The sequence below is a fragment of the Eptesicus fuscus genome, chromosome 7 (genome assembly GCF_027574615.1).
Source record: "Eptesicus fuscus isolate TK198812 chromosome 7, DD_ASM_mEF_20220401, whole genome shotgun sequence".
Lineage (NCBI taxonomy): Eukaryota > Metazoa > Chordata > Mammalia > Chiroptera > Vespertilionidae > Eptesicus > Eptesicus fuscus.
In genome coordinates this window covers 93,381,774-93,393,920 of record NC_072479.1, presented here as the reverse complement: position 1 = coordinate 93,393,920, position 12,147 = coordinate 93,381,774, and the positions used below count along the sequence as shown (strand labels likewise).

The 12,147-nt window shown below is 42.5% G+C and overlaps 1 protein-coding gene across 2 annotated transcripts in view; it reads right to left on the bottom strand.

Moving 5' to 3' along the window:
• Nucleotides 1–12,147, bottom strand: part of CHPT1 (choline phosphotransferase 1) — a 22,213-nt gene extending 10,066 nt beyond the window's left edge. Inside the window, exons 1-4 of one of the 2 annotated variants that reach the window (XR_008556665.1) lie at nucleotides 11,716–12,146; nucleotides 3,160–3,307; nucleotides 2,737–2,878; nucleotides 886–970 (exon numbers count right to left, since the gene is read on the bottom strand). Coding sequence is in view for 1 of the 2 variants with exons in the window: in XM_054719409.1 (XP_054575384.1) it covers nucleotides 886–970; nucleotides 2,737–2,878; nucleotides 3,160–3,307; nucleotides 11,716–11,988 (648 nt within the window). In the remaining variant the exon portion in view is untranslated. Of the gene's footprint in view, nucleotides 1–885; nucleotides 971–2,736; nucleotides 2,879–3,159; nucleotides 3,308–11,715 lie in introns of both variants that reach the window. The other variant, XM_054719409.1, reaches the window with a different exon arrangement.

Below are 12,147 nucleotides of genomic sequence, written 5' to 3'. Positions count from 1 at the left end.
GGGATCTTATGGTAGGAGTATGTTTAGTTTTGTATCTCATACTATTTTCACTGGACGTATAATGTAGCTTAGTGACTAAAAACATAGAGTTTGGAATTAATTTCTAGCTCCAGATCTCACTAGCTATGTGTTCTTGGACAAATTACTTAATTATTCTAAAACATTTATAAAACAGATTAATGATATCGATTTTATAGGATTGTTCTGAGGATCAGGTGAAACAATGATAGTAAAATGTTTAGGAACATAATAAGTGTTGAATAAATGTTAGTTGTTGGCTATTCTTCTTAACTCTATGGGAATGAGATTGTGAGTCAGCCAGTATTGTGAACTTAGGTTGTAGAGACACAATAATTTGTTTCTTTCTAGTTTCTTCCTTTGCAAAGCATGAATTTATGACAGTGGCTTTGTGAGAGTCAGTTTTGATAAAAATACTGTGAGGTTACCAACCAAGCAGAAAATGAAAATACTCCTCAATATGGGACACTTCACCTTATTATAATTACAAAAAATGCAAATTAGCAACATTTCTCTCCTAATATTGAGGGACAAGTTTCAAATGTGAAATATTTTATTGAATTTACTCTTCTAAACATCTATTTTATGAGATAAATTTTGGCCTGGAAAACGCAGTTCAACTAGTGTTTAAGTTTATATTTAGGGAAGTGGGGTTGTTTTGTTCTCTGTGATAATATATTCCTGCATAAAGGAAAATGTCATAATAAGGATAAAAAAATTATAAAACAAAAGGAGAAAGTTAAGAAATGCAACGAATGCCAAGGATTTCTGAAGAAAATTAACAATTTCTGAAGAATATTAACAAATATTTATTTTTCCTAAATATTTAAAAAGTACTTAAAAATAAATATAAACATTAAGTTTTACCGTATAGTCCCACATTGTTGCTCCTCCAAATGTAGACAACACAAAGATGACCATTAAACCTACTTGAATTTCATTTACATCCACTCTAAAGAGGAAGGATAAAGAATAGAAAAGATATTTGTAAATAAAATTCCTGTATGTAAAGGTTAGTTAACCATATATTAAATATCAAAGATGTAAAAATAGCTATAGACTTAGTTTATTTTTACCTTTAGTTCCATCACTGAATTATCAGCTGACTACATGGTTAAGTAAAAAACATACCTATAGAACATGTGCTCACATACAGGTAAATATTAGTATATGCATAAAGAGGACAACTCTATAGCATATATAAAATTGCTAATAGTGGTTTCCACTGAGATTGCAGAAGACTTTTTACTTTCTATTTTATGTGCTTCTGTAAAGTTTGAATTTTTTTATAACAATTACTCTCATAATCAGAAAAAATTATAAAATATAAAAACAACAGATAATTTAAGACAAATTCTTAAACACTCTCAAGTCAATTTAACTTAAGAAACAGGGAAAATTCCAATAGTTTTCCTTATTAAGTTACTAAGAGTTCCTTTTTTCCCCCTGCACAAATATTTTCCTCTTAATATATAAATGTGCTTCAATTTCTTGTATAAAAAACAACCCCTAAAAACCAGCTAATATCAGTCTCTAATCGGTACCCCCTGAAGCTATCGACTCCTCTTTTCTTTGCTCCATAAACAGGTTAACTGAAAAGTAGTACATTTCTAATTTCCTCCTGTCCTCAGAGTTGCTGCTTAATCCACTCTAGTCTGATTTTTGGCGCCATTCTACTAAAATTACTTAAGGTAAACAGTGACTTCCAATTTGCCGAAACTAAGGAATACATTTCAGTTATTATCTTGCATAACTTCTCTACAATACTTGAAATTCTGATCATTCCCTCTTTCTTGAAATGCTTTGCTATGGTTTTATTTATTCCATTCTCTTTCCTGATTCTCCTAACTTGCTGGAAGCTCTTCTCAGGGCTCCTTCCTAGACGGCTTCTTCTTCCACATCTTAAATGCTATTACTTCCAGAATTCCACCTTTTCTCCTGTTAGAGTCTCTGAACAATTCTCTCTGCACTTAAGGCTATCATCTATATGCTAATGACCTCTAAGTCCCCATCTTCTTTTCTGAGCTCCAGATTTTTATATTCTGTCAGCCTACTTTACATCTCCACTTGGATGCCCCGGAGTCTCTAGATGCTAAAGGAATACTTAATGCTCTGCAAATATAAAAAATGTGAGGATTAGATGATAAAAAACAACAACAACAACAACAACAAAAAAGAAATGAAAGAAAACACAGCTAAGTTATTTGGGGACAGTTAGGAGGAAAAGGTGAACTGAATATTAAGGAAAATAAGAATAATGACATGCAGGTATTAGTAAGATCAGTGGCCTCCAGGCTTCATGGAGAAATAATCAAGTTAGTTGGAAAAGGAAAACATAATAATAAAATGTTTGGTACTCTGTGGAGAAAAAGGGAGAGAGGAACTAACATTTACTGAGCATCGATCATGAGTCCTTTTTCTATATTATTCGGGTCCCTTATTTTTTTTCTTTCTCCTGTCTAATATAAGTTTGGGCTAATAAGTTGGAGAAGGAGAGACAATAAAGTCATTATCAAATATGTAACTATTTATAACCTGCAGAATACCTAAAAGATTTAAATTAAGATAGAACATTTATGGATGCTCCAATAAGTTAAAAGATCATTTAAATTCCTGATTGAAGCTTTGTTCCCCTTATTACATATATTTGAACTATAACAGACGGTGAAAATAAATTCGGTTATATTTTTAAATGTACAACTTAAAATACATACTTACTTTCCAAACCTCAACACACCCGAAACGTAAGTCTGCCAATGAGCACAATAAAATAAGAACATCCCAATAAAACAGCAGAAAAACAACCAATCATGATGAGTTCCTAAGCGCACAGCAATTGAAGCTCCAACTGCCATCAATACTGAAAGAAACAAGGTTTAAGAACCATTAAGACTTAGAAATAATTAATGAAAAACAATCGCCATCTACTGTTTAGCAATACAGAGTTTTAAGGAACATAATTTTGGCATTAAAATAAGGTACACTAAACAAAATAAACACTTGGAGATTCTTTTAAAATATACTGTGCAAAAATTGCTCCCAGAGGTACACCTATCCAAAAAATAAAAATAAACCTTTCAAACAGCTCATTTTGTGTTTAAGTCATTATTAAAAAAACAAACACAACTTGAGTTAATTTACCCGTGGAAAGAGAGTCACAACCATGGTCAAAAAGTTCCCCTAAAGGAGAACAAGAATTTGTTCTTCTGGCTTGTTTCCCGTCAATAGCATCCAGGGACTGGTAGATAAAGAGCCCGAGTGCACATAGTAGGTATGTCCAGTATGGTGCCTAAAAGCAGATGTAAATAATAAAGACGATTATAATAAATACATGGTGACAGATGTTGCAATACATAAAAATATCACATCATTATGTTGTACACCTGAAACTAATATAGAGTTATATGTTAATTATATCTCAATAAAAAGTTTTAAACAATAAATAATGAGTGACAGTAAGCTAGCTTCTGTTTGACAATAGCTCAATCTAAGCCAATCGACACATTTTCTTGTGTTCATACTTAATATCACCTCTGTGTGTTATAAAGAAGATTCATAGTCTTCCTTCTACAGGTAAAAATGAAACTGAGAAATCAAATGAGTTGCTCTAAGTCATCTGGGTAGAAGGTCTCAGAAGCCCATATTGTGAGAAGCACAAAGTTAAATCACTGAGCAAAGATTAGGACCTGATTTTGATTCTTTCAATACTATTCGTATCTGGTACTAAATTTGACATTATTCAAACGAAGATGGATTACAGACCCCTGCTTCTATTCAGGATGGAGTATCAGGGGATTGGATTTACTCTCCAACCTCACAAAACAAGAAAAGCAATAAAATAAATGAAATACCAGTTTTCAGACATTGCAGGCAATACAGGATGTGATCCCTGTAGTAGAAGGGAAACAAATGAGGTGAGCCTATGACTGCCACAGCTTATGGCCCAGAGGCAGTTTCTAGACCATAGTAAAGGAATGGGGGACCTGACCAGTGCCCAGTGATGCTGCTGTGCAGAGGAGAAACGTAGCATAGTTTAGGAAGGTCGAGGCAGCTAGAATCAGTGAGGGAGAAGAGGAAGGTGCTCAGGTGATTACATATAAGGCACTTAGAAAAGTACCTGGCATATAGAAATGAGGCAAGATAGTAAGCTAGAAAAATTCCTTGGCAAGTGGAATGGGGAAACCAAGACAGATAGCTGAACACACTGGCGGAGCAATTTACAGCTACATATAGAAGGTCACCTCCCTGGAGATAACATCTAGGCCTCAGTTGTATTTCAGCTCCAGAAAAGCAGCAAAAGGAGGTGGTCGAAGCCAGGACCAGCTGCAATGACCAATGACCCCCTGGCCTGGTACTGACCAATCAGCCGAGACCCTGAAAGAGCACACCTGGAAAACTGATGGATATGCTGCTGAAACCTTCCCTGAGACCTCCCCTAAGATTCCCGCCTGCAAAAGAGAGAATAAAGCCCTTAAGACAAAGGACCCAGCCCTAACCAGTTTGACTCAGTGGATAGAGTGTCGGCCTGCGGACTGAAGAGTCCCAGGTTCGATTCCGGTCAAGGGCATGTACTTTGGTTGCAGGCACATCCCCAGTAGGGAGTGTGCAGGAGGTAGCTGATCGATGTTTCTCTCTCATCGATGTTTCTAACTCTCTATCCCTCTCCCTTCCTCTCTGTAAAAAAATCAATAAAAATATATATTTTTAAAAAGACAAAGGACCCAGCTCAAGCTCTCCCTCCTAGGAGCAGGCATCACATTTCTTCCCTCTCAGGCAAGCATCTCCTAAACTCTAAGGCTCCCCAGGAGACTTGCAACCAGGGGAGCAGTGGTCAGCAGCAGCCTGTCCCAGGCTTACCCCCAAAACTGTCTCCAAGGCTTTCTTCCCTCTTTTGACTTCTCAGTGAGCCAAAGCAGCCCTGCTTCGGCTCATTTGTTTCCTATCACATTTTTAGAAACCAAAGCAGTCCCAGCTAGGCTCTCCTGTTGTTTCTTCTATGCTAAGCCGTTCATTACTTTACTGTCCCCAGCTTTAATAAACATACCCTCATAGTCACCTGGACTCATACTGTGAAATCTTTTCTGCACAAAGAACCCACACACTACCAGCTGGCCCTAGGCAGACCTGCTCGGGGCCAGGTTCCCTGACCAGTAACAGAAGGAGCTCAGTAAATTTTCATTATTTATTGTAACCGTTATTACTGATACTACCTGCATAAGATAATTTTAGGTGCTTCATGGGTAAATTTTTCATTTCAATATTTACATCTTTATTTTAGTGTATTTTGGAAAATTTTAATATGGTTACTAAAAGGCTTCGAATGAGCCTAAGTCTTTAAAAAATGTTAAGTTGATGAAAGAAAAATAGTAAATAAAAATAGTATAGGTAATACACAAAAAGCAAATCTTCCCAAATTAAAATTTAGGAAATACTGGAACTATACAATGCTCATTTATATGAATTTTTATACTTAAAAAATAAAAGGTCTCTTGGCTTTAAATAACCTTGGGTATAGTTGACAGATATACAAGATATTACATAACCAGTAACGACTGGGTCAGCTGCTAACAGGGACATTTCAATGATCCAAAACGTCAACTGACTACTCTCTCCATAAAAATAGAAACTGCACTGGTAACAGGTAGGAAGAAGAAAACCGTTAAGGCAGATCTTGCATGTGTGAAAAAAATGTAATACTGGTGTGGTGTCAAAGGAGGACTATGATCCTAGTGGAGTGATTCTAGTGATTTTTTTGAGAAAAAATTCTTGGAGTTTCTAACAGACTGCCTGCTCTAACCCACATCACGCGCCTGTGATACAGCTGAGACATTCACCTGCGCTGGATGGGGCACTTCCTTGTTTACAGAGGGAGGCTCCCACAGGAAGCCTGGGAGGCTCCAGAGGCCTTGGGTGTCAGGAAGGGCCCTGGGGGCTAACTGGTTTCAACAGGGACCTTTGGCCTCAGCTCTGGTTAGGGGCCAGCATTTGAGAAGGGCGCACCCATTCTCAGGAAGTGAGGCAGGTTCCAAGCTGGGGAAGGAAGCCAGCACTTCAGGGCTACAGGGGCTTTCTCTGTTCTTTGAAAGGTAGGCTTCTTTTTCTATTTTGTGTGAAACGTCCTTTTTTTAATACCAACTCTAGTACTTACTAGAGTTCTTGTTGAAAATGCCAGACTCCCATAGTGCTAAGGGGAACAGGAAGGAGGAGGGGCGTGAAGAGAATCCCCGGGGTCAGATCTATCATCAAAGTCAACTGTACCTGGTGCTCTAACACCTGCTCGGTTTTATAGCTTCACAAACTCCAAGTGGCCAGAGCCTTACGCCCAGGTCGAATACACAGGGAGTGTATTTAAAGCTCTTTCCATACACTCCAATGCCATGTTTTAGCCACACCTGAACCAGAATTCTCAAGCAGAAACAACTTAGTCCTTGGGAATCGAGTGCAGGAAAACCACAGGAATCAAGGGGCAACCCTCACGGCAAAGCTCCTTCCATATCACCTGCAGAAGTTCCTTCCAGACAGGCTGGGACCAGGGTGTGGCACAATTTCTTCTCAGGGTGGTGCACCTGCCTGCTCACATTCTGAGGCCTGAGCGCCTGCCTGCCTCACTCAAGCCCCTGCCCTGCTTCTAGACCTTTCACCTCCTGAAAGTTTGGAGTTTGAATTTTATTTTACGGTAGAAGGAGAGGCCAATCCCTTACAAGAGTCCTGCCTTAATAAATGATACTTGATAAGTTATTGAGCTGGATAAGAAAGGAAATAGACTAGATTTCAAAGAAACCAAACCTATACAAAAACTGAAGAGGAATCTACAGATTATTGCCTTTTCTTATTCCCGCAACAAATAACTCTTTATAGTGCAAAGGCAACTATCATCTAAATTATTAAGACAGGGAATAAAACATTTCTTAGGGTCTTTCTGACTTCCTCAGATATACTTGCTTTTCGATTCAACTTTCTATCATAAACAAAAGAAATTGTTCAGTGCCCTTTGACCTAGCTCTGTGCTAGGCACCCATCTGCTATAAACACACTCTTAACAGAGACACCGACATGGATTTATACACACAGACCAAAAAGACAGAGCAAAAACATTTACTCAAATCAGCTTAAACAATGGAGCCACCGTTTATACCAGTCAAAAACAGGTGTAGGAGGGTTTTATGGTAGATAAATGCTACTAGGCTGGAGTTTGAAAAACTAGATTCCAATCACTGAGTTTTCTCATATGCAAATGTTGGAATCACGTTAAATAAGCCCTAAGGCCCTTCAAACGCTAGGCGTCTATGATCCTACTTAGGATCAGGCAGCCAAGGAATGGGGGGTGCGAGGTTTGGGGGGGGGGGGGGGCCCAAGGACAGGACAGTGTTTAGAACTGCTTCATCAAAGTAAGGAGGCGGCCATTCAGTTCTTGTTTTCTCTATTCGCCCCAAATCCTGCTTACTCTTGGTAAAATTACCCAGGCCAAACAACTGCTAAATACTTAAGACCCAATAAAACTGGATAAGGTTGGACAAACATGATCTCCCGATTACATTTTGTTATCTCATTTGTGCAGTCAATAATCCAGCAAATATTTTTACTTAGCCTCTTGCTTTATGTAAGGCACTGTGCTGTGGAGAATGGACAAATGAGCAATCGCTGTCTGGATTTAAAATCTGGCAGGTTGTCCTGCTCAGTAAAGACGCACATAACCTAAGGCCCACGATACAATTTGGTTTGGCCCTGCCAAGGCATTAGAGGTAAGTAAATTAAATGTCTGACCAAATACTACAGGCTAATTTTTAAGTTGATAATTCTATATGGCCCGAGAATGATGTTATAAATACCCAAATGGCCTTTGGCAGAAAAAAAGGCTCCCCAAATGGAGAACTAAGTCCTGCGGTGAAGCATAGCTTTCAGGTTTGGGATCCTGGTCCCCATTTAAAGCTATATACCCTGAAGAGGTTAATTTCCCTCCAGTTTCCTCATCTATAAAATGGGGATAATAATAGTCCCTTTTCGTAAGTCCTTGAGAAGATTAAATGAAGTAACAGACAAAAGCAGCTTCAAATAACACCAGGTACAACATAGTCAATACCTGGTCAACATTAGTTCTTCTTATTATTGGAGTTTAGAAGATTAAGTGGTTGATTTGACTCCGGAGAAGGAAGAAATATTTCATCAGGAATTAGTGTTAGAACTGGGCATTAAAAGATGGCAGTGGGACAGGAGAAAGGAAGAGGAAGGAGAAAAGAGAGGGACAAGGAGACAAAGCCTCGCTGTATAGTAAGCAGTTCCATTTGGCTGGAGCGGAAAGTTCCCTAACAGAAATGGTGGTGTGAAATGCAATTCAGAGTACTTGCATTAACTTTTTCCTATTAATTTCCCTTCATCCACCAGTCATGTCCTAGAAACTAACACACTAGTTAAGAAATAGATCAAATCTTATTTATATAGATATGTAGTCTGCATTTCATACATATAATCCTCTATGAGTAGGATTATTTCCTAGTAGAGGCCCGGTGCACAAAATGCGTGCACAAGTAGGGTCCTGAGGCCTGGCCAGAGATCAGGGCTGATCTGTGGGACAACTGGCAGGATGATTGAGGGGGGCCCCCCACTGGCACCTGCCTTGGCCAGCCTGGCACCAACTGCTCACCAGCCCCGCCCCCACAGCCGCCACCGGTCGCCTCCCTCTGAGGGGTGATCAGGGAGCCCCTGATGACACCTGCCTTGGCTAGCCTGGGGCCTGTGGGCTGGGGGCAGCTCCTGCATTGAGCATCTGCCCCCTGGTGGTCAGTGTGCATCATAGCGACCAGTCGTCCCGCTGGTTGTTCCACCATTTGGTAGATTTGCATATTAGGTTTTTATTATATAGGATATGGGTCAATAAGCCTACACTTCTAAATCTAAAACGCTTATGTGTTTTTCCTGATCCTTTATGGAAGCGATCTGTCAAGTCTGAAAAAGCACAAAGAATTCTTAAGTCTAAGCATAAGAAAACAAGTTCCAAGCCAGATTAAAGTCACTTAACCCTCTGGGCCTCAATTTCCTCTTACTAAAAATACTGTACTACTGTTACTTCAAGATGAATAGACAGAAGGAATATGAAAATGGTGGAAAGACTATTTTAGGAAGGAAAAAATTTGCCAACGTCCTTGCATCAATGGATGTGAAAGCACTTTACATATCTGATAAATATTGTATAAGATACAAGGTTTTTTCCCCTACATACCGTATAGAAAAAGGCAGGAACTCCAGATAAGAAGGTGGTAGTATATGTAAAAAATATATAAACTTTGGTGTCAGACTGACTTAGATCAGAATCCTGCCTGGAACAGTCATTTACTAGCTCAGTGATCTGAAAGCAAACCACGCTTTTCTTTCCTGTTGCTGCTGGAATCATCGAACAGGCCATGTGAATCCTGCAAAGGTGTTTCTCCTCACGGCTTCTGCCACTTAGAAGCATGTGCAGGATCTATTGACATATTTTAGAAACTCTTCTTGCTTTCATCTTAGCCCTTACCTCCCTTTTTAGATTATTCTGATTTCTTTTTTACTTTTTCTTAAATTGCCCCCCTTTTTAAAAAGAGGCTGAGCCTAAAAATTAATTAATTATACTTTGACCTCTTCCTTCACTCCCCTCCCCCTTACATCCCTAAACAGAATCTCTTGAACTTGTTTATATGCCCTGTTCTTTCTAAGTGCTCAGCAAATGGTTCTTAAATTAATAACAATATTGAAAAGTTCACAATCTAACTGGCAAATATCAGAAACATCCAAAGACTGTTGGGCCAAATCTAGGCCCAAGAAGAACTACATTTTATTATATATTTTTCAGGACATGTTTAATAACAGTAATACCTTTAATTTGTTGAGCAAGTGGTAACTTTTTACGTTTATCTGCATGTGATTTATCTGGGTCCTCACTGCAGCCTCGTGAACTTGGTTTGGCAGGTAGAGCTTTCTATTTTATACCTGGGCAGCAGACCAGCGTTCTCTTCTTGATGTGGGAGAGCCACAGTAGAACCTACGTCTTCCTCATTCTAGCCAAAAACTAAAGCAACTTACTTTTTCCAAAAAAGATGGAAATGAATAACAACAGGAATGTCTGCCAAGACATCATCTATAATATAACTATCAGTCAGCAAAATCTGTTTAAAAATGTAGGCTCCCTCCTCAGGCCTTCCCCATGCTATATTGTCTGTCCATGGGCTATGCATATATGCATATAAATTCTTTGGTTTCCCTCTAAAGAAGGAGTGGGGTTGAGGGAGTCAATGGGAGAAAAAAAAGGGGACAGCTGTAATACTTTCAACAATAAAGATAAATTTTTAAAAAGCCTTACGCAACCAAGGCAATAACCGCACAACTGCAGCATTATTAAGTCCAACTGATACATCCATCAGGTCTATAACATGAGTTTGCACTTTTCAGAAGACTGTATTTTAATCTTGTGTGGATTATTTTAATTTTGATTTTTTTTTTTTGGGTGTGGATTAGTTTAAATCACTGTGTATTATTTCTATGGCCACTGTTTCTCTAATAAAAAAAAAGCATTCTAAGTTGGGGGGGGGAAATATAGGGGCCACTAATTATTTTTTTTAATGGGTGTATATATATGGAGGACAGGAGATATTTCCACTGTATTCATGTTACCCAACCTCAAATCACATTAGTTCTCCCACAGGACCTACGTTCAAATAGGATTATAAAGGGAGTTCACTATTTGGAGGGCAAAGACAAGAAGACAATGTCACAGAAAGTGCAATGTAGCCTTTATCCCTGCACTCCACAAAGCTATAGGAAGAACCCCCCCTCCCCTCCCCCTATTCCCCCCTCCCCTCCCCTTACCCTCCCCCCCCGCACCCCCCCCCCCCCCGCCTCTCAAACCCTCCACACTCGGCCCAAGGGGTGCTACTGAGGAACAGCTGTCAAGCCCACATTATGGACTCTTATTTGGGACACAGGTCAACGACTTGTTGCTCACAAAACCCACTGGCTTTCCTGCTCCCTGGGTCGTGATGATAAGGATTATCGCCTCGCTACTATCTCAGCTGGTGTTTCGTGAAAAAGTCCGCGAAGCAAAGAGGAAGCTGTCACCTCTTAGACGAGGAACTTCTCTTTGATGAATGCTCCCGACCTGCCTTCTGGAGGCCCCTTTCTGGGGGGATTCATTTCAGGACCCCTAACTCAACCTTGAGAAACACACATGCCCGTCGGTGTCCAGAGGGCGTCTCGGGATGACCTACCTGACTGACCACAAGCCCCGCCGACCGGGATGGGGTGTCAGCCCCCCGTGGGTGTCACGTAACCCACCGCTCGCCGAGCCCCCCCACCCCACCCCCCTCCGCGTGGCGTGGGGCGGCGGGGCGGCCGGCAGCGGGCCCCTGGCTCGCAGTGACCTTGACAGCCCCTCCGCCGCGCCGCCGGGGGCAGGCTCGGGGCGGACGCGGGACCGCGGGACCGGGGTGGCGGCGTGACAGCCTCTGGGCAGCCGGGGAGGCTCGGGGCGGGCGCGGCGCGGGGGGAAGCGGCGGGGTCCGCCCTCCGCCGGCCCGGGAGGCTCAGCCACGCGGGGGGTCTCCCGCTCCCCTTGGCGCCTGCAGCCGGGGCGGTGCCGGCGGGGGGGCGGGGGGGACGCGGGCGTCCGGGGCAGCAGTTGGGGGTCCTTCCGCCGCCGAGACGGGGAGGCCCCCCGGGGGCGCGCCTTACCTCCTCGGTGGCCGTGGGGCAGTAGGCGATGAGCAGCAGCGTGGTGAGCAGGTTGACGACGAGGCCCAGCAGGGTGATGGAGTTGGGGGCGAGCCACAGCGGGACCCACTGGAGCAGCCAGGCCCAGTAGCGCTGCAGCGGCGGCTCCAGCACCGACACCCCCGCGGCGCTGTAGCGGTGCTCCTCCAGCCGCCGCAGCTGCGCCGCGCTCAGCGGCTCCGCCAGCGCCCGCAGCCAGCGCGGCGCCGGCCTGGCCCCCGCGCCCGCCGCCATGGCCGCCTGCGGGCCCCGCCGCTGCGAGCCGCCCGCGCCGGGCGCCAGGGCGGGGACGGGGAGGGAGGGCTCGCGGCCGGGCTGCGCGGCCGGGTGGAACCCGCTCGGCCGAGGTCGAGGTTAGGCCCGGCGGCCCCAGGTCCCGGGCCCCCGCCCTCA